The 22,304-nt window shown below is 52.9% G+C and overlaps 6 protein-coding genes across 6 annotated transcripts; 3 read left to right on the top strand and 3 right to left on the bottom strand.

Annotated features, from left to right (window-relative positions):
* Positions 1-1,650: 1,650 nt before the first annotated feature.
* On the top strand, positions 1,651-2,844 carry K437DRAFT_261954 (ESCRT-1 complex, Vps28 subunit; the record flags this gene model as incomplete). The annotated part of the gene is made up of 6 exons (XM_013389075.1): positions 1,651-1,814; positions 1,896-2,034; positions 2,125-2,265; positions 2,374-2,498; positions 2,640-2,700; positions 2,788-2,844. 6 exons carry the CDS (start codon positions 1,651-1,653, stop codon positions 2,842-2,844), a joined length of 687 nt encoding a protein of 228 aa, XP_013244529.1.
* On the top strand, positions 2,614-3,534 carry K437DRAFT_66620 (uncharacterized protein). The gene is made up of 4 exons (XM_013389074.1): positions 2,614-2,700; positions 2,788-2,970; positions 3,043-3,118; positions 3,195-3,534. The coding sequence occupies exons 2-4, from the start codon at positions 2,852-2,854 to the stop codon at positions 3,369-3,371; spliced, it is 372 nt and encodes a 123-aa protein (XP_013244528.1). The 5' UTR covers positions 2,614-2,700; positions 2,788-2,851; the 3' UTR covers positions 3,372-3,534.
* Positions 3,409-9,828, bottom strand: K437DRAFT_267305 (ketoacyl-synt-domain-containing protein; the record flags this gene model as incomplete). Its single annotated transcript, XM_013389073.1, has 6 exons — positions 3,409-3,476; positions 3,542-4,727; positions 4,791-7,616; positions 7,677-8,011; positions 8,083-8,416; positions 8,485-9,828. 6 exons carry the CDS (start codon positions 9,826-9,828, stop codon positions 3,409-3,411), a joined length of 6,093 nt encoding a protein of 2,030 aa, XP_013244527.1.
* Positions 9,829-13,882: 4,054 nt separating this feature from the next.
* Positions 13,883-16,472, bottom strand: K437DRAFT_66543 (uncharacterized protein). Its single transcript, XM_013389072.1, has 5 exons — positions 16,364-16,472; positions 15,865-16,005; positions 15,700-15,806; positions 15,549-15,625; positions 13,883-15,481 (listed from the first exon to the last, which is right to left on the bottom strand). Exons 1-5 carry the CDS (start codon positions 16,372-16,374, stop codon positions 14,012-14,014), a joined length of 1,806 nt encoding a protein of 601 aa, XP_013244526.1. The 5' UTR covers positions 16,375-16,472; the 3' UTR covers positions 13,883-14,011.
* Positions 16,473-18,317: 1,845 nt separating this feature from the next.
* K437DRAFT_244966 (glutamyl-tRNA synthetase) lies at positions 18,318-20,933 on the top strand. Its single transcript, XM_013389071.1, has 8 exons — positions 18,318-18,762; positions 18,839-19,159; positions 19,223-19,684; positions 19,751-19,917; positions 19,995-20,046; positions 20,133-20,250; positions 20,326-20,558; positions 20,647-20,933. The coding sequence occupies exons 1-8, from the start codon at positions 18,448-18,450 to the stop codon at positions 20,746-20,748; spliced, it is 1,770 nt and encodes a 589-aa protein (XP_013244525.1). The 5' UTR covers positions 18,318-18,447; the 3' UTR covers positions 20,749-20,933.
* Positions 20,837-22,237, bottom strand: K437DRAFT_255106 (putative SEC4-like Rab/GTPase). Its single transcript, XM_013389070.1, has 4 exons — positions 21,922-22,237; positions 21,603-21,733; positions 21,386-21,494; positions 20,837-21,318 (listed from the first exon to the last, which is right to left on the bottom strand). Exons 1-4 carry the CDS (start codon positions 21,974-21,976, stop codon positions 20,954-20,956), a joined length of 660 nt encoding a protein of 219 aa, XP_013244524.1. The 5' UTR covers positions 21,977-22,237; the 3' UTR covers positions 20,837-20,953.
* Positions 22,238-22,304: the final 67 nt, after the last annotated feature.

The raw sequence follows: 22,304 nt of genomic DNA, 5'->3' as shown, positions 1-22,304 counted from the left end.
AGGCAACTTCCACATCTCAAACATCAGCTCCTCAATCATGGTCCATTGAACGAGCGCAGCGCGAGATGGCAGGCAATGACTTTCTCGCCAATCCGACAAAAAGCAAAGCTTTGGGGCGGCAACGTACCTCTCAAGGGAAGAGCTGGATGGTGGCACGAGCCAAACTCACGATTAAAGTGGCGAGAAGATTAGGTGCGAAGGTTATGGCGAACGAGGGATATTGATAAAGGGCCTGAGGCGGGGCAGAGCCAGACGAACGAAGGCACCTCTCGCCTGTCTCAACCTTTCGCGTGCAGCGCGCACGGGTCATCTGTGGCACTCTAAACCTTTCTCGTATCTCTCCCGATATCAGCGCTTCGTACGACGACTCCCACGGCATGGCCAATCCGTCTTTTGAATAAAGATCATAGACGACATCTGGCAGCGAGAAGGTCCCGCGCACGTCCTGCTCGCTCTAAGAAATTACAGGCTTGGCCGGTCACTGCGCTCCTGCTACAGCCGTATCCCCATCCGTCGCTACGTTTTTGGGCGTCTCCTTGGTCCCCGGCTCTGTCGATATCTTTCGGCCGCCTCCTACATCGAACGTTAGCCTCGGCCGGTGATTCGATTCAGAGTGGATAAGACACGGACATTTTCCTCTGGCTCGCAGAGAAGTTAGCCGAACCAGGGGATGAAGATATGACTGTATTTTCCTGTAAGGCTTCACGATATCTTCGATCAGCTCGGTGCTGAAGGGCTTTGATAGCTCAATGTGCAAGCTTTACTGCTCTTGCCCAATCTCGTACAAGCGTGTCTCGGCCGACGGCTGTCTTTTCTTTCTTCCTACCGCACTGATGCGAGGCACTGACCAGTGCACTGAGCGGTGAAATCCCGCAGAAGCGATGCCTACATTCGTAATGCCTTGCGCCACGGGCGTCATTGGAGAATCACCGGTTCGAGTCATTTGGCGGTCATCGAGGTACGTCGAGACAAGTTCTCCTTTGGTCACGGGCACCAGCGCCATCCTGGGCAGCATTGAAAAACGTGTTAGCCATTGCCAATGGCGTGAGGGCACGATGATGCTGCACTTTGCGTTATCTGTAGGGTGGATGGCAGCATCTGCTGAGGGACCTTGGAGCAAACTATAGCGCTCTTGAGCTTTCATTCTACTCGGCTGGTGCTGATGCTGGGGGCTGGCAGATCATAACAGCGATTTCCATCCTGCCTTGATGCGGGCAGAGTGGAGTGGGGCGGAAAAGAAAGAAAGGAAAAGAACGAATTCGAAACCGGGGCACTGTCCTGCTCTACAAGCGGGCAGGGTCCTGGCTGCTGGTAGAGTGGTGGGATCGCGGTCGGGGTGCAACTGCAAAAGCTGTGGATGGAGGAGGCCCATCGAACAAGACGGGGTGAAATGGCTCAGACGCTGCACGCAGCGCGCAACACGTCCTCGGCGGTGCCCGCTTCAACTTGGCTGCCACATTGCGGTGCGCGCCGTCTTATAGGAACGTCTCCTGCCCCCCCTTCTCCGCACCCCTTCGCCTTGCCTCGCGTCTGGTCTGGCTCGCTGCCGTCTGTGGATCCGCGTCGTGCTCGTTGGCCATCTTACACACCTCTAATCTCCGCGCTCTCTTCCATCCCACCCGTGGAACGCAGAGCTTTTCTTGGATCGATATGTCCCCCGCCATGATGGACGTCAACCTGTATGAAGAGGCCAGGCTGTACAGCACCAACGCCGAGCGCGAGCGGTGGGAGAACTGCGCGACGCTCTTCTCGCTCATCGTCTCTCTCGAAAACCTTGAGCGTGCCTATGTGCGCGGGAGCGTCACGGAGGCCGAGTGAGTGGTGAGCAGTGCGCGCAAAAAAGGCATCGTTGCACTTGTCCCGCTAGCGTCCGTACTGATATCAAGTTGAATCAGCTATGCGCCGGCATGCACAAAGATGCTCGCACAGAGCAAGACCATCCTCAACCTCATCACGTCGGAGCAGTCCAACTCCGAGCTGCCGGGCGGGCCACCAGCAATCTCAAGCGCGCAGGACTTTATGAAGTTCTTTCGGGTGCGTCTCCCATTGGACCAATCCACGCATTTCTCTGCACTATCCCCCCCGGTCTCATCCCCCCGCCGTTGATCTTTTCCTTCCACGCAGATGGACCACCCCGCTGCGTCGCACCGCTTGCTGATTGGCGTGCCAGCCACCGTGGAGCACGCATCGGCCATCAGCAACTCGAGCGCGTCCGAGCGCGCGAAATGGGTCGCCGAGCTGACACAGGCCTGGATCACGCTCATGGTGAGTCCGCCATTCCCGTCCCAGTTCCCCTTCTTCTCTGTGCGCTGCCCGCTTTTTCTCTAGATTGACGGTCTTCTGCATTTTCCCCTTTGCCTTGGCCGTGCACAGGATGCACTGAAACTGAAGCTCCGCGCCAAGGACCAGCTGCATCCGCTGCTCAGCGACCTCATGAGCAGCTACTCGAAAGCAGACGAACAGGGCGCCGGCGAAGGAAGGGCACGGCTTCTCCAATGGTGCGTCACCTCTCCCCTCTTTGTCCACTGCCTCGTCTTTTGCACTTCTCTTTGCGGGAGATGGACCGCATCAGAGTGCACGCTTTCCCCAGTTGACGTGGCTGACAGACTACGTCCCCTTGTTTCATCGCTCGCGCCTAGGCTCATCTCTCTCAATCAGATGAAGGCAAGCGACGAGCTGTCAGAAGACCAAGCGCGGCAGGTGAGCGGGTCCCGCAGAAGAGACCTGTGGCAAGTCTTGCATTCGGAGCTGAAGTGCATCCTTTCGTTCCGATTCTGTGATTCCCAGATGCTTTACGAAGTGGAAAGCGCATATACAAACTGGTTCCGTGCGCTTCAAGGGTGACAGCCAGATGATGACGCGTCAGCATGCTCACGTGGCGCCTCGCATCAGGGCGGGAAGCAGCCTCGGCGGCGATTGCGCTCGTACACAAGCCTGCGATGGCCTCCCATCCGATGTGCTAACTACTTGGTAAGTTAGGACCCTCCACGGCTGCGCTCACTTCTCTCGCTCACGCGTCCATTGTATTGTTTTTTTCCGCAGTGCGCTTCCCATTCTGCACATGCTGCTTTCGTTCTGGCTCGCGATGATTCACCCCTTCAGGGCAATGATATCCCTAGTGAACCCGGGTCACGGCTCTTCTCACTGTCACATGCATTTTTGTCTTATCCTGTCTCCTTTCTATGCACTTGAAGCATATTGTCTTCTATCACCACGATACGCTCGACCGCTGTTGGTCTGAATACTCTCCAGGAGCCGAGGAAGATGACCTGCCGCATTCTCCAAATTTGCCAACAAACACCACTTGGCACAACGTGACGTCTCTATTGCAATGCAAGTACACTCTAGGAGTACACCCGCGTGGACTCTGAACGACGAACGGAATTCTGCAAACCTGACAAATGTAGCCTAGCCCTTGCAAGCATTAGCAATCAAAGCCGCAAGCTGCTGAACGAATGGCTCATGCATCATCGTGACTGCCAAGAGGGTTGGGAATGGTCATGAGTACAGACTCGATTCATCTGATGGCAAAAGGGCTCACAGTGATTGGCATCAAATTCGTTCACCAAGACCGTCTTGTTGGGAAGCAGAACGTCCCAGCCATTGGGACCGAGTCCCACACGCGGTTCGACCAGCCATTTGACGGTTTTGTTCTCCTCTGGGATTTCTTTCTTCACATTGAGACCGTGGCGAGCAGTGAGTAGCACGACCCTCTGGGGTTGATTGGCGGTGAGCGGCTCGGGGACACCGAGACGCTCCAGCGAGTCCACGGTCGCTTGGAAGTGACTGACCAAGCGCTTCGACAATGTTGGCGGCGTAGGTATGTCGGCGGATGAGAAAATCCAGTCGACGATGCTCATTGGGAGCGGCGGAAAGCGTGACGGAGAAGGGCTGTCGAGAAGGAGAAGCAGCTCGACACGGTCAGCGGGGTCCTGCGAAGCGCTGAGGATCCTGCAAGCCTCGAAAGCAGCTACGCCACCGAAGCTCCACCCTCCAAGGAAATACGGGCCGCGTGGTTGCACCATCCGGATGCTTGACAGATACGCGAGCGCCAACTGCTGCACGCCTCCTTTCCATAAAGACGAGTCCGACATGAAGGGAGAGTTGAGACCGTAGAGCGAACAAGTACCGAGCTTTGGCATCGACGCGTACGCTGCCGCCGCCCCGCTGCCGTCAGGAAACAGAAAGAGATTGGGTCCGTGGTCGCACTTTTGCAGAAGGACGGCTTGTTGGACGCGAACGTCCTTGAGAAGGTTGGCAACTGTTGCTGCATCCAAGGCCTGCTGTGTGATCGCGACAGATGCAGGGACGGTCTGGCTTTGAACTGCCGGAGCATCTTCCCCCATTGTCCTCACGAAGTAGTGCCGCAGTTCCTTGAGGTTGGTGCAGTCGATAAACAAGCCAGGGGGCAACTCCATGCCTAGCTCGGCGTTCAACGTGCCAAGGACAAGAAGACTCATGAGTGAGTCCAAGCCCAGCTCGGCGAGATCGGTCTCTTCCTCAAGCTCTTCCTCAAGGATCCCCAGCTCAGTGGCTACGACTTGGCGAGTCTTGTCCAGGGCGTTCTGAGCCTTTCCTGCAGCCGGACGGTCGGAGTGGGCTCCTTGCGCTTCTTGAGGGTCTTCGCTCGTCTCAGTGGACTGCATCGCAGATGATTCCAATCGAGCGGACAGCCAGCTCTTGACATCCTCCGGAGTGAGGCAATCAAGGAAAAGACTTGGAGGCAGCTGTGTACCACCCGTGTCAGCACATGCCAGCTGATGGCTCTCTCTTTGAAGTAGCAGACTCACCTCAACCGGCAGGTTCGTCAGAGACCCCAGAATGACGATTGCCATCAGCGAGTCCAATCCCAAATCTGCAAACGACGTGGTCGGTCTGAGCTGTGCAACTTCGACTCCAAGCTCGATGGCCACTGCGTCCAGAATCGAGGCGAGGACTCTGTCCACCTTGCTATCCATTCGAGGGACACGCGTGCTTCCTATATTTTGTGGTGCTGGCCCATTTAGAGCAGGTATGGTTGAGCGCTGCGGCTCTTGCGTAGCCCGCGGCTTACTGGAGTTTGGAAGAAGCAGCTGAAGAACAGCACGAGGTAACTTCTTGTACCTCACTCCCTCCATCTCACCGACAATACTTAAACTAGCATCCAGGAAGAATGCGTCCCCGAGGAAGTATGCGCCATTGTCGTGTGGAATCATGCGACAATACGCATGCAAGGTCTCACCAGCGTCGGCAGCTTTGACGAGTTGGTGACTGAATCGCATCGCAGCAACCCCATCCGCCAGGTAGACATGCTTCGAGTCACATGTGCTGTTGCAGATGAAACCGGTGATCTGACCGAGAGAGTCGATGAAGCAGGGATTAACGATGTAGAGAGATTTGGGTGCGTCGGGGCTCATTTTAACAATCGTAGCTGCTTCGAAGCTGTTGTCTAGGATTGCAACAGACTGAATGCCGCGGAAGCCGGACCCTTCTTTGTACGCTACCACAGTCTCAAAAGCCGAGTATGCGAGCTTCGAGCCGATGATGTTGGCTTCTGACGATTCACGCACTGTCTGGTAACGACTCGCGATCAAGGAGGAGAATCTCATCCAAGACGACTGAATTGACTGCCTTGGCGCCATCTGAACCTTTGCTGACATATGCTTGACTTCAGTTGCGGTTTGACCTCGGGAAGAAATGGTGATATCCATTGAGCCTTCGAAGAAATTTCCCAAGAGCTTTATGAGCAGCACATGCGGATCGGCAGCGCTCTTGGTGATGGTGAGGGGGCGAATGATTTCAAGTTGCTTCAAAGCGGGCTGCAGCTTGTCTTCATCCCAAGCGCCGGACTTCTGAGAGGCATCAACCGCAGCTTCTAGACACAGATCGGCCCAAAGAGTTGCCGGTGCTAGAGCAACGCCGTTGACAAGGTGTCCTTCTATAAAGCTGATCATCGGTTGGGCGAACACTGGCGCCTCGTACGTGGCTGAGCATTGTCCGCTGCTCGAGTGCGTGTGCGCGACGTATTGCAGCAGCTTTCCAAGCATCGGGAATACCGGCAAAGGAAGGGACTTTTCGTCGGACCGATCTTCTGGAATCTCCTCCATCACGATGGACTGCGGTGAGCCTTCGGATGGTCGGATGAGATTGCGATCCGTGTACTGAATCCAATGCCGCGTGAGACTGAAGGGGTACGAAGGCAAGTCGCTGAGGTAGCGCAGACCAGGAAGGAATGTTGCAAAGTACCCCGTCCACCTGATTGGGTACGCGCTGGAGTGCAAATTGGCAAGACATGTTGCGATTGTCGTCCAGACGTTTCTACCCTCCCCCAGCGAAAGCGTGTAAAATTGGTCAGATGGGGGCTGTTCTGCCACCTCAACAACACACTCGCTCGTTTGAAAGAGCTGCCGCATGACGATATCGATTGCGCTGCTCAAAGTGGCGCCAGCAGAAATCGACTTGGAGCCAGAAACGACGACGTCGACAGAAAAGACGCGGCTAGACATTTTCCTGAGCGCCTTCTCTGCAGTTGCAGGATGACGGAGCAAGCAAGCCAAGAACAAAGCTTCAGGGACAGAGAGCACTCGGGAAGCCACAAGAGCAACGAGAATTGCACGGCCTTCCGCAATTACGCGTGAAGCGTTGATTCCCCAAGCTTGTAACATTGGGAGTAATGCCAGGTTCGAGCGGATGCCAGCGACAATCGACTTGAGCTCCGGTTTGATTCGCTGAGCCATCCCTAGAGATATGAGGACTTGAGAGGAGGCTTCGGAGGCATCGCGGAAATTGCAGTCCCCGTTGCACAATGCTTGGACTGTTTCCGGTGTAATCGATTCCGTGAACACAATCTCGAGCTGCAAGCGTTTGGTCTGCTCTCGAACCTCCAAGACAGCAGTTGATCCGAGTTTCGCTTTGAGCTCCTTTCGGGTCGAGGCCGTGAACGTGATTCGGAAAGGGTGGAGGAGACGTCGGGCCATCAATGTGTAGGAGAGCCGTAAAAGGTTCGTGTCCTCCGTGACGTAGGCGTTTAACCTATTTCGCATTTGCTCCGCTGCTTCCGAACTCTTCGCTGAGAGTGAAAAGATGTGACAGCCGCGCGTGTCTGAAGAATCTTCGGCCATGACGAGTTTCCGTGGTCCCTGTACGAGTGCGACTGCTTGATTACCTGCCAACGCAAGGCCATGGACGGCGATGGTTGCGGGCTGATTGGAAGGCAGACGCATTTGACATTCGCTGAAGGGAATGATCGTCTTGCCGCTATCAGCGATGGTCTTGATGGTCGGGTTGAGCCTGTCGACGGCAATGCAGCCCGGAATGATCTCATGCTTAAGCATCAAGACAGCCTTCATCACTTCGACCATACCCATGGCGGCTTCGGACGCTCCCAGATTCGGTCTGACCGAGCCAACGGTCAGAGTGCGCTCCTCCATCGGTTCTGGGCCGAGTGTGGCGTGTAGCGCATCAAATTCGGCAGCCTCGACTTCTGCGTTGAAGTAGCCGGCAGCTTCAACGTGGACGATAGATTGCTTTGGAACCCCTGACGATGCAAGTACAGAACGAAGAAAGCTCGCTTGCTCCGCAGCAGACATGCCGTCTGCGAACGTACGATGGGACACAGCTGGAAGTGTCGCAAGCACCTGAAATCAATTGAAGCATCAGTCTCGCATTGCGGCAGAGCATAGTGCACCCTCACTGACTTCGTCTCCTTCGGCAATAGCATCGGACAGTCTCTTGAGCACGAAGACAACTGCGCCGTCCCCACGCACGACGCCTTTATGGTCAGCGTCGAAAGTGGTGTTGCGATCAGAATGGGCCAACAGATTGTCTACGTCCATGCCGATGAAATTGAGCGGCGCTGTCAACACCGAAAATCCACCAGCGAGCGCGACATCGCATTGCTTTGCCAAGAGAGCATGGCGAGCATGCTCGAGGGTGACGAGGGAGCTTGTCTCGCCAGAGTCGATGGTGTTTGAAGGCCCTTCAAGCGCTAACGCGAAGCTAAGGGCTCCCGGAACGAATGCCCGAATGCAGCCTGTCAAGTTCAGCACATATGTCAACACCTTGAAATCACCATGAGTACAAGGAAGGGCAGCAAGCACGTACCAGAGATGAAGTAGCTGCTGATACCCGTAGGCGCGCTCATTGCATTTTCGCGGTAGTCGTCTGATGTAACGGCAGCAAAGTACGCAACGCGACGGTTGTCGAAGCTTTGACTGGCCATGGGACTATACCCGGCCCGCTCAAGTGCCTCGTACGCACATAGGATGGCGAGGCGATGCTGAGGGTCCATCTGTTCTGCTTCCTTTGGCGAAATATTGGGGATACGAAGGTCCATCGTCTTGACTACATCTTCTGGCAGTGCATGCATATGGCGGACGCGTGTCTGGTTGATTCCATCGCCATAGTAGTCATCGATATCGAACAGATGCTTCGGGATCTAAGAGGCCACAGGCAAGAAAGTCCGATCAGTGCTTGAGCAGGAAATTGACGAGCAGTGTGACTCACTTCGCCCACAGCCGTCTTTCCGGCCCTGAGAAAGTCCCAAAACTGGTCTGGGTCCATGATTGCGCCGGGAAGGCGGCATGACATCGCCACAATGGCAATGCTTTCGTTTTCAGGAGAAGCAAAATCTGCATCTTCATCACTGTTGGCAGTGAAGCGGGCAGTAGAGGACGACAGGTCTTCGGTAGCAACTTCCAGTGCAGGATTCTTCGCTTTGATCAACTCGACAATCGAAGTCCCGAGCCCCAGACTTGGAGCAGCGCAACTGACCGTGACAGGTCCATGTTCTTTTTCGAAGCTTGAAGCAATTGAATCAGCAACCAGGTCGAAGCGATTGCACTTTGTAAAGTTCGATTCGACGAGCAGGCGTATGAGTGCTGTGTCATTGAAGTTACTTGCGTCCAACACTGTGCCACGCACGACATCATAGACCGGCCGTGCCAGCTTTCTGACAATATCGCCCGCGCCAAGAATCTTGATCTCGCGCCTGCGCGCGTGATTCATGACTGCTTCAACGGAAGCACTAAGCAGCGCCTCGTTGTGATAGGGCGAAAAGATTCGCAAAGGAGCAGCGCGCGCTGAAATACCGGCATCTTTGGCATTGATCCAGTCTGCAAAAGTCTGCAGACGAGCAGGGGGCCCGCCGACTGAGACGCCCGATATGGCGTAAGCTGTAGCAACGATCTTGACTTGCTGTGCTTCATCGGCGCATACGGCATTGTTAAACGAGTCGATGGCTGCCTCAATATCATGGACAGTGACAGCGGCAGTGCCACTGTTGGTGAGGCTGACGGCGTAACTCCAGGGCAGACTGTCTTCCACGCCTGTTGCCGATATGTGCTCCCTAGCGACTTGTGAGGAACACAGGGATATCCAGAAGACCAGACGAACCGCTTCGATGGACTGGCGAATGACGTCCCAAGGGCCATCAACAGCCGCCGCGAGAGCGGAAGCTGTGACGGCACCAGTGCAGAACCCAGCAAATTGGGTTGTACTGTCAAAGAAAGCATGTGCTTCACTCTCAAGCCTCGCGATGACCTGAGCGGCTTGCAGAACGACGAGGAGTATACCATTGACCGTAGCATTCTGGTAGCCAGTCGACTCATGGAAGAGACAGAGCGTCTTGAGACTTGCGAACTTGCTGATATCGGGCAAGACGGCGAGGTCAGCGGTGTCTGTGATTGATAGGACCTCGGTGCGAATGGCGTCGAGGACGAGTTGGAAGAAGGCTGTTAGATGCGGATTAGTTTGACCACGCTTAACCAGACTGAGCAGATGCTCTGCAAAGTTGGCCGGGCCTTGAGAGCCAAAGATAAAAATTGAACGAGCACGAGAAGCGCTCGACATTTTGTTTAAGGCGTCAAGCGATCTCAATGAGGGAATGGTAATCAGCTTCGAGTGGATTATCGGTCTTGACAGTCTTATAACGAGCGATTTGGGGCCCAGAGGTCGGAGGCCTTCTCTGTCAAATACGGGTCCCTTGCTTGAGTGTGTGAATCTTAGGTCAAGATCGACCAACCACGCCCCAGCTGCGGCAGAGAGGGTAGTCAGCTGAAGAAGACACAAGCAGGAGCGGTTCGGTGCCTCAATGCCAAGCCACAGTAGCATCGCGGTGTTGTATTCTTTTGTCACTGTTGCCTCGGGCTTCCTCAGATGCTCGCTGAAACCCAAAGCTCTGCGCGCCAGCGTTTGATCTTGCGTGTTATGAGATGCTTGTTGATCGCATGGCGAGTCCAGCACACGGGTCGGCGCGAGTCAGTGAGATGAGAACGCCCATGGAACCGATCGTTTGTTATAGTAATCATGCGCCAGTAGCATGAAAGCCTATGTAACTGCCGGTATTATAGTGAACACCTGCTTGGTCCGGCCAAATAGACGCCAAGGGTTGGGCTCGGCTCTGTTACCGCTTTGCAACTTTGATTGCTGGGTACATCCCGCATCACCATCTTGGACTACACCGCTTGGAGCAGTCCGAGGATGCAGTGCACGCGCATCGGAGCACTTTTCGCCCCGCCTCCCACCCTGGGTAGACATGCTGTGTGCGCAGTCCCTACAGGCTTCTGCGTGAGTGAAATTGTGTTTGCCACAGGTTTGCAACCTCCAACGTTTGTTGAAGAAAGTGTTTGATGCAAGTTCGTTGATTTACATTTCTTTCTTTTCTTGCTCGCTTTTTCTGTGCTGGCGGGTCCTGGCACTTGTCCGAGAAGCACGCAGGCAGCTATCCCGTACCTGCAGGCTAGCTCCAGAAATCCCTTAGATCCGACTGGGAGTCTCAGGTGTCGGTGCCGAACGAGGCAACCTCTTATACAGGAAAGCCCTTATATTCCTTTTCTATGTCTTCACATTTTTGTTTGCTTATATTACAACTAAATCGCCATTCATCTCTCGCCTTGGCCAATTACGCATTATGCTAGCGCTGATGGCCGAAAAGCAACTGCTGCAACCCTAATCATTTGCAAATTCAACCTTTCATTCAGTTCTTCCAGGTTGGGCTCTGGGTTCTGGGAGGTCGGCGCCAGAACTCGAAAAATGGCCTATTGTCACATCTCAGGAGATCTCGAACGAACTGTCGCCATTGAGTGTCATCTGGTGCTCGATAAAATTGTTGAGGCTTTAAGTCTTCGTTTGAGGCATTGAGGTGTGGTACAGTTCACGGTGTAGAGGGTTTTGTAGTATCCACTGCAGCCGCACATTGCACTTCGCAATGAGGCCACGCGTCCGGCGCATTACTGCATCGAATCAGATCATCTTCATCCACTCATTCGGTCACACGTCACTTGGACATCATGTCTCCTTCATGTACTGCCTTTCCGAGCTCAGAATACAGTCAGATTTCCTCGAGGAGGCCTATGACCTAGTTATGCCAAAGTTGGCATACGTTCTCGGATGAATTTTGTCCTGCTCATCGCAACTTCCGGTATCCATAGTTGCAGCTGCACCTACTACGTGTCCCATCGACCTCTCGCGGGTGTATTCACACAATTGCCACAAACCCGCCTCGATTTTTACCTCCATTCGCAACAAGCCCAACAAGAGTCATCAGCCAATTTGAAGAACCTCTCTTGTTCCTTGAAAATGGTACTACACGTAGTCACGATGCAAGAGCGCTTGGTCCTTTGCGACAGGTTTCGGAAGTATGCGACCTTGATGAAGGGCAGACGACGAGCTGATCTTGGATGAATCATTATGTTTGCACATGTTCCCACCTAAGCGTGGCGCAAATACGACGCCCTGATGACGATGCCTAACGAGAAGGATCAAGAAGTCATATCGAACGCTTCGCGCTAATGAGATGAGACATTTATGTGTGCATCGTAAAGCTCACGAGTAATAGCCCTGCGATTCCCGCCAAATTAGGTCTCGTAGTCTGATCTTTTACAGTGCACACGCAGTCCGATTACCGACCTCTACACGCTTTCCTTTCGCCTGCCGCTCTCGGAGGATTGCTGAGGTAGGTTACATAAGAGAACTGAGATCATGCTCACACATGGATGAGACTGCGCGCGCCGGAACCAGTAAAAATCGAGAGCAAGTGTTGTCAGCAACCCTACCTTCTTAGCACCTTCACAAATGTATTCGACCAGCGAGCAGGTGTTTCATTGGACTGGGGTATTGGACTGAAGAGATGAAAGGCCTCTTCCTGGGGACTCCCGAGAATTTGAACATCGAGAGTTCTGGACTGCTGCTGATTTTGTCGTGTTTTGTGCGTTAGTGCTGCAACCCCCATAAGAGCGCACACTTCCCACATCGTTGTATGTAGAAAACAGTTGGTCCCACTCAAGGATTGCAGTGCATACATAGTCCCAGTACTCCAACGCTCCAGGTTGGTCGTTTGGTCGGGGTAATGTCGTGGATTTGTCGTATTCAGGTTGTCTATGAGCTGAAAAGTGTGAAATTGGAAAGGAAGGATGCTCTTATCGAGCAAGCTGTATTTGTAAATCATTAATAAAATGTTCAATCAGTTCCTAGATTAGTCACCGGGTACTGGCAGTGTGCATATGTGTGCATCCCTTGAATCGAACGTCATGCATCCAAAGATGGGGCATTTCGATCCTGGCGTTCTGTGATAGCTACAACGACGCTTCATGGCCTCCATGCTCTATGCTTCGCGGGCCTTGGGAGGCCTTTGGGTATTTGGCACCGTGAAAATGTGGAGGCGTCAGCTCACAAGGCACGTCACGTATGTCAAAATCAGGCGTCGTTCATCCCAGGCATTGATCATCAGCATTCCGCGTGGCCATCAGATGTGCATCCCCCATAGGTTATGTCATGCTTCCACTGTCCAGCAGATGGAATTCTGAATTATTTTGGCTTCGATAACATATTGTATGGTCCAGTATCCAGTACACAATTGCCAATCGGTCCAGGATTCAGTTGCCCCTGGATCCGCCAGCAGTTCGACCAATGTTGCGGACAAATACCTCGGGGTTTTCAGAATCAAGATTCAGATCCTTGAAGTTCCGATGACTAACTTTAAAGATGGCGATGGTTGGATATATCTTGAACCTCGTACATGGTACGCACTTTGCTTCCTGTTGCAACATGATGATGCATGATGACAGCGGTATGTTCAAGTATTAACATAGTATCATGTCCATGTCATTGTTCCTGCCTCCTGGCATTTTCCGTTAATAAGTATTGCTACACTTGATTTCGCATTTAAATATGTGGATACAAAAATTCTATATAAATATATGTGCCGGTGTGTAGACGACTTATGTTTGGATATCCACATAGGTTCCAGTATAGACCTGTTGGTCACCAGTAAGCATGTATGTACTGGTTCAGCAGACGCTTCCGGCCATGCCAAATCGGAAGCACCACGGAGAGGGGTCTCTGGAGGCAACTCAGGCCTATCAAATAACCCATGCACATGTAAATACATAACCCTCATTTGTCAACTCCCAGTGTCGTCCGTAGAGAACTTGTTTCCACCACTGTCGCTCGCCAAGGAAGCAAGAACGCCAAGCTTGACATCTTCACCGGTCTCATCGTTCGCAAGCGATTTGTCGCTTTACCCTGCGCCCATCGGAAGCCTCTCAATTCAAGTTCTTTGGGAAGTAGCACGCGCAAGCAGATCAGGCGCAAACTTGTGTCCCCGCGACGGTCAATCCCAAATGCCAGACCTCGGCTCGCACCGCTTTATTTACGGCCCACAAAGCGTGAGCGGAACAATTTATATCATACATGGTATGGCAAGGCCTACGAATCTGTCATGCAAGATGTCAAAAGCGACACTACCAACATCTTCTCAAATCCTTGCGGTGGTGTGAAGAAGTTCAGCCCTTCCTTTGACTCGAATGTGCTCTTTCTCGGCTTCAAAGCCGACTCGATAAATCAGATCCTAATTTGCCGTCAGGTACGACTAAGCTGCAGCTACCACGGCTTTCTTTTTTGTACTACATGTAAAGGGGAATCTGCTTCGTGTATAGCACATTTATTATGTATCTTATTCCTGAAAGACAAGGTGAAGCGCTGAAAGGAGTCTAATCAACCCTAGGCTCTCCGTGAACTTTCGAACGCTTATCCATCATGCGGTCTGACTTCCGCTCTCATGGCCTCGTCCGCGAGGCCTGCTGCCCGATCCGTCAACCCTTCTGCTTGATCCCTCGTTGCCCCTGCCGCCTTGGGTGCTTCCTTGGCTTTGTCTCCAGATAGGGCCTCCACTGGCAGCCGCCATCGCGCTTTGTGAGTAGGTTTCGCCAGTAGGCTTTCCGCGAACGGAGGCCAAGGATGATGATTCCAATTGGGGCTCAATTATACGTTCGACTTGCGCTTTTGTAGACTTCTCCTCCCGCTCCTCCTTCGTCAACACATCGAAGACAAAGCCATCGTATGTTGCAATGGCGCGAAACTGTAAATTTTGGGACTCTTGATGTGCCAGATCAGGTGTCCCATCACCCCACTGCCTCAGGCTGCTGATCCACGCCTCTGTCGCCTGATCTTCGATGTTTTGCATGACGCGGGCTGTGCGTTCCACCCAGCTGAAAGGTGGTGGTGCCCGAACTTCAGGTCCAGTGGACGGTATTGATTGTTCAGCGCCAGTATTGACAGTGGCGTCGCCGCCTGGCTTTTCGGGAGCAGAACTTAGCTCATAGTCCACCGCTGAAAGCTCTTGACCTTGTATCCAGGCGGGTGGCGAATCGTACCGTACAGAAAAGTGATTGAGCAAAAGCTGTCCTGCCTTTATCCGCCCAGCAAATGCGCCGGCTACTTGAGGTGTAGAATGTCCTCTTTCCTTGGCCTTTGCCTGTACTTCTTCACGCGTAGGCACCTTTTTTGGAGGCGCTCCCGAGGTCTGAAGCAGCTTCGGAGGAAGTGCTACGTTGGTGCACTCGTGCACCAGAACATTGCTGTTCATAGCAAGTGGTGTAATTCCCTTGTCAGACTCGAAAAACCCTGCGGTTGCATCGAAGGTATCTCCCAAAACACATATTTTGCGCCCAAAAATGTCGAGTGGAGGAGGATCAATGGTGGTCCCATCAGGCAGCTCGACACACTCTCTGAGCGCCAATAACTTGCCCAGCAAACTGCGCGGATGCTTGACTCCCTGTTCTAGCAGCGCCGGCCCGTTTGCATCGAGCCGGTCCAAAATCTCGCTCGATATCGGAGACGATCGGTCCTTTTCCTTGAAGACGTATCCAAGACATGGACATCGGTGAAGAATGGGAGCGGCCGAAACACTGACTTGACCTTGATCTCCGATGACTGTGAAATTGCTCCAAGAGCACGTCGATTCCGACATGACAATGTCTTGCCCTGGCAGCTCTGAGTCATGGGGCGGAAGCTCTGGAAGTGTTCGAATGGGGTTGATAGCTCCGAGAAGTTCCCCATCCGGATCGCTCCAGTTGCTTCCTACATCATCGGTCTTGTGCGCCTGTTGCGGCCATCGGAGCTCGTGTACCACATACTTTCCATTTAGGCCAGCATAACAGAGGTTCAGCGTGGCTCGAATGAGTGAGCGTAATCCTAATGGACCGTAGATAGTCAATCGCGGGTGCTGTCAAAAACCGAATTGTCAAATGTTCATATATCGTCTTGACTGCCTTTTTTTCTGTGGCCCTCACTTGATCGTTTGGGTCAATGGCTGCCGCACCGCTTGGGCCCATGATGGACATCATCAGAGGTACGATGCCAGAAACATCTGCGAAATCCAGCAAGCCAAAACGCTTTCCATTAGTCTCTCAGACATAACCCAAGACACCGAGGCTGATTCACGGTCAACGTGCAGATGCGTGATGAAGATGGTCCGCAAACTCGACACTCTTTCCTCGCCTCCAATGTGCTTTGAAAGGATTTGCCGTTGCGTCCCCTCACCACAGTCTCTGAGACCAACAGAAGATTCAGATATAATTTCAGTGATCGCTACTTCTAGACACGCACATTAGAGCTGCATAGTGGTCGTGCTTAAGAAGAAGAGCAGAGTAATTGCGAGTCCGACTTGGCTGCGACGACGTGCCGAGGAAGCGCAAAGAAATCTTGGCCGGCATCTTGAGCTTGACATACACTAATGTTTTTGCAGACCTGCGAGTGGAATGTGACTCTGTGAGCCTCTTGCTCCAATCTTCCAACGCATGGCCGATGCACCATCGACCTGTGTCCATGAAGGAGGAGCGAAGGCAGAAACGGGGAGGAGGGGAGATGAAAGAGCTGGCTACGCGAGTAATGTATCAGATTATCAACCTGTACTCGTGATATGACGGACCACAGGAGTAATAGGGTTGCCCAATGCTCATCAAGCCGTTTCCATTGTTTTGACCACGACATCACTTCGATTTGACGATGCATGGTTATGATTTGATTGACCATGATCACGACATAACGACTTGAGGTCTAATGTCTACGTCGCCTTCTCCCTCATGACTTTTTCCTTCTGACATACCTTCTTTCCATACACTTGCTCACTGTTCAATCTGTATCCACAATATACTTCTCCTTGACATTTACAATGCCTGCTTTGACCATTGATGTCAAAGTTTCATTGAGCGTATAGAGGAATCATTTGGAAGGGAAAGCTTACAACCAAGCGACCACGATTTTCTCAGTAAGATTTGACCCAAAGGTGAATCTTCACACCTCTCGACACCGCATGGCTCAAATCGACGCTGATGGCCATGTAAGAATCTTGCGGGTTCATTGTAACAAGAACAGCTGGCGGGCTAATGGTACCAGTGTCGTACCTGATATCGGTCAAGCCTCCGCTACTGAAATCAATGCTATTCCATCAATGAACAACAACTCTGTCGCTTCCGGTGTAAAAATTTCTGGCGAGACTTCCTTCTTCGTCTCGAGAGTTTTCAGCGGCACCACCAGCGGCTTGTATGGGTTGGCATGTAGGGACGAGCTCGATGTGAATCAACGTTGTTTCCATATCCCAACGGCAGATCAAGCCGACCCCGCATACTATGTTTTTCAGTTGGAAGATTGCTGCTTCCTATCAAAACACTTGCAGTATGCCTTCCACTTGCTCAGCTCAACACTCTCTTTGCAACTCTGACAATACCAGTTTGCTCAACTGTGGTATGACAATCGCCAAATGACAGAAGTTGTATTGTACGCTTTGCGAAACATCCTCCCTTCGAAGATTTATCGCGCGAATTACATGACAACGTCCCCAATTATTCATTTCTTAGTGCCGCCAACTTGACATTGCTCCCATACCCGCACTTTTCTGGTGCGTGTGAATCCATCAGATTTCATGGGGCGGATGGCACGGGCCAAAAAGGACATCACTCGCTTCTTCGTCTTCGGCGCCTATGAAGGGGGTTTGCTCTCAACAAGATAAATCGATATCAAGTTCCGCAGTGTCCAAAAGGCGGCAAAAGAGGAAAAGGAAAGGGTGCGCCGAATGAGTGCACCCGAAGAACAGACGGAGTTATGTGAAGATGCATTCGGGGGACGCGAGGTACCATGTCTGGGCAGCGCACGATTCTACTTTGTCCGCCTGCAATTTCATCTGCAAAAAGGAGACGGTGAGGTTTATGCTGCTAAAGGTATCAGATGTTGCAGATATCATGAGAGACAATCATCTGAGCCAGCTACCACAACTTCCAGCAATCAAGCACCATCAATACCATCAGCCCATCACAAAAAAAGCACGACTTCTTTGCTCCAGATTTTTTTATTTTTTTTTATTTGAAAGCTTGTCAAGGAGGGAGTGTCTTTCACAGCGATCTATGCTGGCCTTGATGGGCTTGGCCTTTTCTTACGTCGATGCTGCGTTGTAGACCGAAGTAGACAACGTAGGGTGTGAAAAGCCTCAAATCTGCCAGGAAGTATGCTCTGTGCAAAGTTCTCTTCAGGCGAATCACTCGGTGGGAAAGGGTCATGTAAAAAGAAGTATTGTAGTCCTCTTTCAATACTGAAGATTGGTGATATCACTCTACGCATTCCCATGGATACGCTTCATATTGGTCGCCATCGACGGTTGTCCCAACAGAGGAAGTGCATAATTGCGGTAAAAGACACAGAACGTCCGGACAGGACTCCGCCTCCACTTTTCCCTTTTCCCGTCGGCGCTGCGTAGTTAAGCTAAAGGAAGTCTCGGTATCCGGGCTATGTTCAAGTCCTGCCATGGTCAACTTCGCTATGGTTGTTTACGCTGACCACACGTGCCCCACCGTTGCATCATAGTCAAGCAACTCGTTGTGGTCAAATTAAGTCAAAGTCATGGTCAAAAAAGTAGATCAAAGTTCCACATTGTCATAGTCAACCCTATTATATCTATGAATCCCTTACTGATGCGTCGGGGCCACTCCAACATCACCCCACGTTCGATGAATGAGCTTCTTTGATTTACCTTCTCAACTTATCTCATCCCATCTCATGCTCTGGTCCCTCCACAAAGTCCGCTCTTGCCGAGCTCTTACTTAGGCAAGAAGCTCAAGTGGCTAGTTTAGCTACCTGATGGTGCTACCGTAGAGGTCTCTGAGGTCGAATCTGACCTCTTCTGGGGGAGGAAGCAAGATGGCCTCCTTGCGTGCCCAGTTCGGCTTGGCTCCACGTTTGTCGGGTCAACTCCTCTGGCACAGCGATCAACGGTGCTTTTCTTGTTCTGCGGCTTTGATGCGACACCAAAAAGCCGCACTCCTTGCTTCATGCAATGCAATCGCTTCTCGGTCACTTTCAACGGAAAACGGAGCTGGCCGACCGCGATTGCGCTTCGCACCTTCTCCGACGGGGAATCTGCATTTGGGAGGTCTGCGGACGGCTCTGCTCAACCACCTCTACGCTCGCTCGACAGGCGGAAGCTGGGTTTTGCGCATCGAAGATACTGATCAAGTGCGTAGTTGCAGTGTCTATATAAGCTTGCCTTTGCTTTGAACGATGTTAACGGATGAATTGTACATTCCAACAGAATCGCTTTGTACCGGGCTCAATTGAAGCCTTGCAAGACGCTCTCCAATGGGCAGGCTTAAAATGGGATGAAGGTCCGTCCAAAGGAGGCAAATTTGGACCATACATTCAATCAAAACGTTTGGAAACCTACCGAGATTGGGCCCAGCGCCTCATAGACCAAGGCGATGCATACTACGACTTTAGACCAGCTGCAGACCGCTCGGCACTCGCCGCAGGGGCTAGCGTACGTCGAACTGTCCGAGAAAAGTACACTCCGCCAGATGAGGAGCAAGCGCGAGACATGATGAGGGACGGGAAAGCATATAGCATCCGTCTCAAGGTGAGTCTCAATGGATGTGTACATCTAGCCCAGCGCACTGACGTTCCAAAATGCGCTGCCCAGTTCGCGCCTCAATCTGTTGAGCACCACGACTTGGTCTTCGGGAAAATGACGTTCCCACCGGATCACGACGCCGAAGACCCCGTCTTGCTTAAGCAAGATGGATGCCCGACGTATCACCTTGCCTCTGTTATCGATGACCATCTGATGCAGATCACGCACGTTTTTCGTGGTGAGGAGTGGCTTCCTTCGCTACCGAAGCACTTGGTGCTGTACAAAGCGCTCGGGCTGCAGCCTCCGCAATTTGCGCATTTGCCACTATTAATGAATGAAGATGGGAGCAAGCTCTCGAAGCGAAGCGGGCATGCGAGCGTCGATGACTATCGAAAGATGGGCTACGAACCGGAGGCGCTCGTCAATTTCATCGCCTTGATGGGATACAATCATCATGGCGAACAGCGGAATGGCCAGGAAGGAGAGCAGCATGAGACCGATGTGATGAGTATGAAGGACTTTATTCAATCCGTGAGTCGTCTTTAAAGTTCGAGAGGAAAAGGGGCAGCTAGAGTGATGATCCCTCATACACGCCAGTTCGACATTTCTCGTATCTCTCAATCGCGAGCTGTACTCAACCTGCCAAAGTTGGACTTCCTCAATCGACATCATCTACGGGCAAGAATCGAGGCTAAAAGCACCCCAGCGCATCAGGACTTACTTGACCGGCTCAGAGGAGGACTGCAAGAGAAATACCATCTGAAGTATGTTGCCAAGGAACGAAATGGGTGCAAGCGCGAATGCTGAAGTTAGCTTTATTTGTCTTTCCCTTTTGGACCAGGCCTGACGAGGTGACAGACGCACAACTGAGGTCCATCCTGCACCTAATATCAGTTCGTCGTGCTGCGTCAATGCTCGCGTGTTCGGGAAGAAGTGGTGATTGCTGACAAAGTCGAATCTCACTTTGCTTGATTCATAGGACCGCGCAAACACACTGCCACAGATTGTTGAGGGTGCTAAAGTAGTTTTCACACTGCCAGACTGGTCGACCAGCACAGCTGTGAAGATGCGCAAGAGCGTGCCAGACGATACGTATCGTGAGAAACGCGCCGCAGGCTTCATCACTTTTGACGGCATTGCATACTGACGACCCTCGCCTTATGGATTGTCAGGCACCGCTGTGCGCTTGACGATCGAAGCGCTTGCCTCGCGTGACGATAATGTGGCTGCTTGTGCATCGGCAATCGCGAGCATGCTGGACGACGTAGGGGCACAACTGCTCCACAACCTGTCCAGTGACCACATTGGAGAGGGAGGAGCTGCTGCTGCTGCAGGTGGCACGGCGCCGGGAAAAGGCAAAGGAACGCTGATGAAGCCGCTGCGGCACGCACTGACTGGCGAAAGGGTGAGTCGACGCGAAGCTTGCGACCCACTAGGGAAGCAAGTGGGCATTTATACATGTGCTAATGTGCCTGTTATCACACCCCACGCAGGCTGGGCCCACTGTGCCCGACCTCGTCGCAACACTAGGCAAGCAAGCGTCGCTCGAACGTCTACGCGCAGCACTGGGGCATGACGGACGGCTTGCAGCTTGATGGGGTTTCATGTACGAGTGTACGATGGTTTGAATAGGGTGTCGAGTGCAAAGAAAAAGTGTGGACACTTTTGAGGCTCGATTATTATGTGCGAATTGCCGGGCTGTCTGTCATGTGTACATTGAGCTGCCTCCTGCAACAGCAGCAGCAGCGGACGTAACTAGAATAGATGCGGTCACAACTTGTACTTGTGCGGAATAAGCACTCAAGACGAGCAACAGTTGCCCGCCGGGCTTTGATTGCGCGCAGCGTTGATGTTGACACTCCCTTTGCCTGCCTCGGCGCCGCCTGCGCCTGGCAGGGAGCTTCCCGAGGCCGCTGCGCCGCCCTGCGCCGAGTCGATGAGCCGGGCCTTAACGTCTCTCGCCAGGCTGAAGAAGGCCTCCTCAACGTTGGTGTTGGCCTTGGCGGAGGTCTCGATGTACTTGATGCCCAGCTCCGATGCGAGCTCCTGTGCTTGCGCCTCGGTGATCACGCGCTTCTCGTCCCAATCGCACTTGTTGCCTACTAGGATCTTGGAGACGCCTTCGCTTGCGTGCTGCTCGATGTTCGAGTGCCATGTCCGGATGTCTGGAGACGCAGAAAAGGGTTCAGCGCGAGGAACACGGGGATGTACGCGAGTCGTCGGCGAACTCACTGCTGAATGACCTCTCGTCCGTGACGTCAAAGGTCAAAAGAATTCCCATAGCGCCGCGGTAGTAGGCGGTGGTGATTGTCCTGAAGCGCTCCTGGCCTGCTGTGTCCCACTGCAGTGGCCCGCAAGCAAGGCAGATGCAGCGCGCAGTTGTCATCAAACGCCGTCAGCATGATGCGACGGACAGGAGCGACTGGGGAAGCGGGCCAGATGAACTTACGATCTGCAGTTTGATGCGCTTGCCATCTAGCTCGATTGTGCGAATCTTGAAGTCAATCCCGATCGTGGTGATGAAAGATGGTGTCCACTGGTCGTCGCAAAATCGTAAGAGGAGACATGATTTGCCGACGCCTGTAATTCGACGTCAAGCATGTGCCCGGGTCACAGGAAAAGAGGCGATGGCAGACCGTCAGCAACGTGGTAGCCAGTAACTGTGAACGTTGCGCCTGCAGTCGGCTAATGCCAAGCCGAGAAGTCATGTGGAACAAGCATGCTGTGTCGCGGCCATGGAACCTAGCAGTGCTGCATGCTCCACTCACCCGAGTCGCCGATGAGAAGGAGCTTGATGAGGAAGTCGTAATGAGGGTTCGGCATGGTGCTGGCTTGAAGCCTGGCCGACGAAGAGGATCTGTGGGGGTTGGGGTGGTCGAGTGGAAAGCCTGCTGCTGGAGCCGCAGTCTGACGTTGCAGAGTGAGGAAGGGCGAGCCGAATGCGGTGCTCGACGCGAGCTGCTTTTGCGGATGGGAGATGGAGCGCAGATGCTGCGCTGCGCTACGCTATGCTGCAGGTGATGCTGTGGCCGTTCAAGAGTGGCCGCTGGGTTGTCGTGTTGATTGAACCTGCTGTGCTCTTTCGACAGGGAGGGAGTCCAAACATCGATCGGTGTGACTATAGAGCAAGCTGCGTTCTTGCTTGACTCGA

The sequence above is a fragment of the Tilletiaria anomala genome (genome assembly GCF_000711695.1).
Source record: "Tilletiaria anomala UBC 951 chromosome Unknown K437scaffold_19, whole genome shotgun sequence".
Taxonomy (NCBI): domain Eukaryota; kingdom Fungi; phylum Basidiomycota; class Exobasidiomycetes; order Georgefischeriales; family Tilletiariaceae; genus Tilletiaria; species Tilletiaria anomala.
Note: the sequence above shows the minus strand (reverse complement) of the source record. Positions and strands in the feature narration are given on the sequence as shown.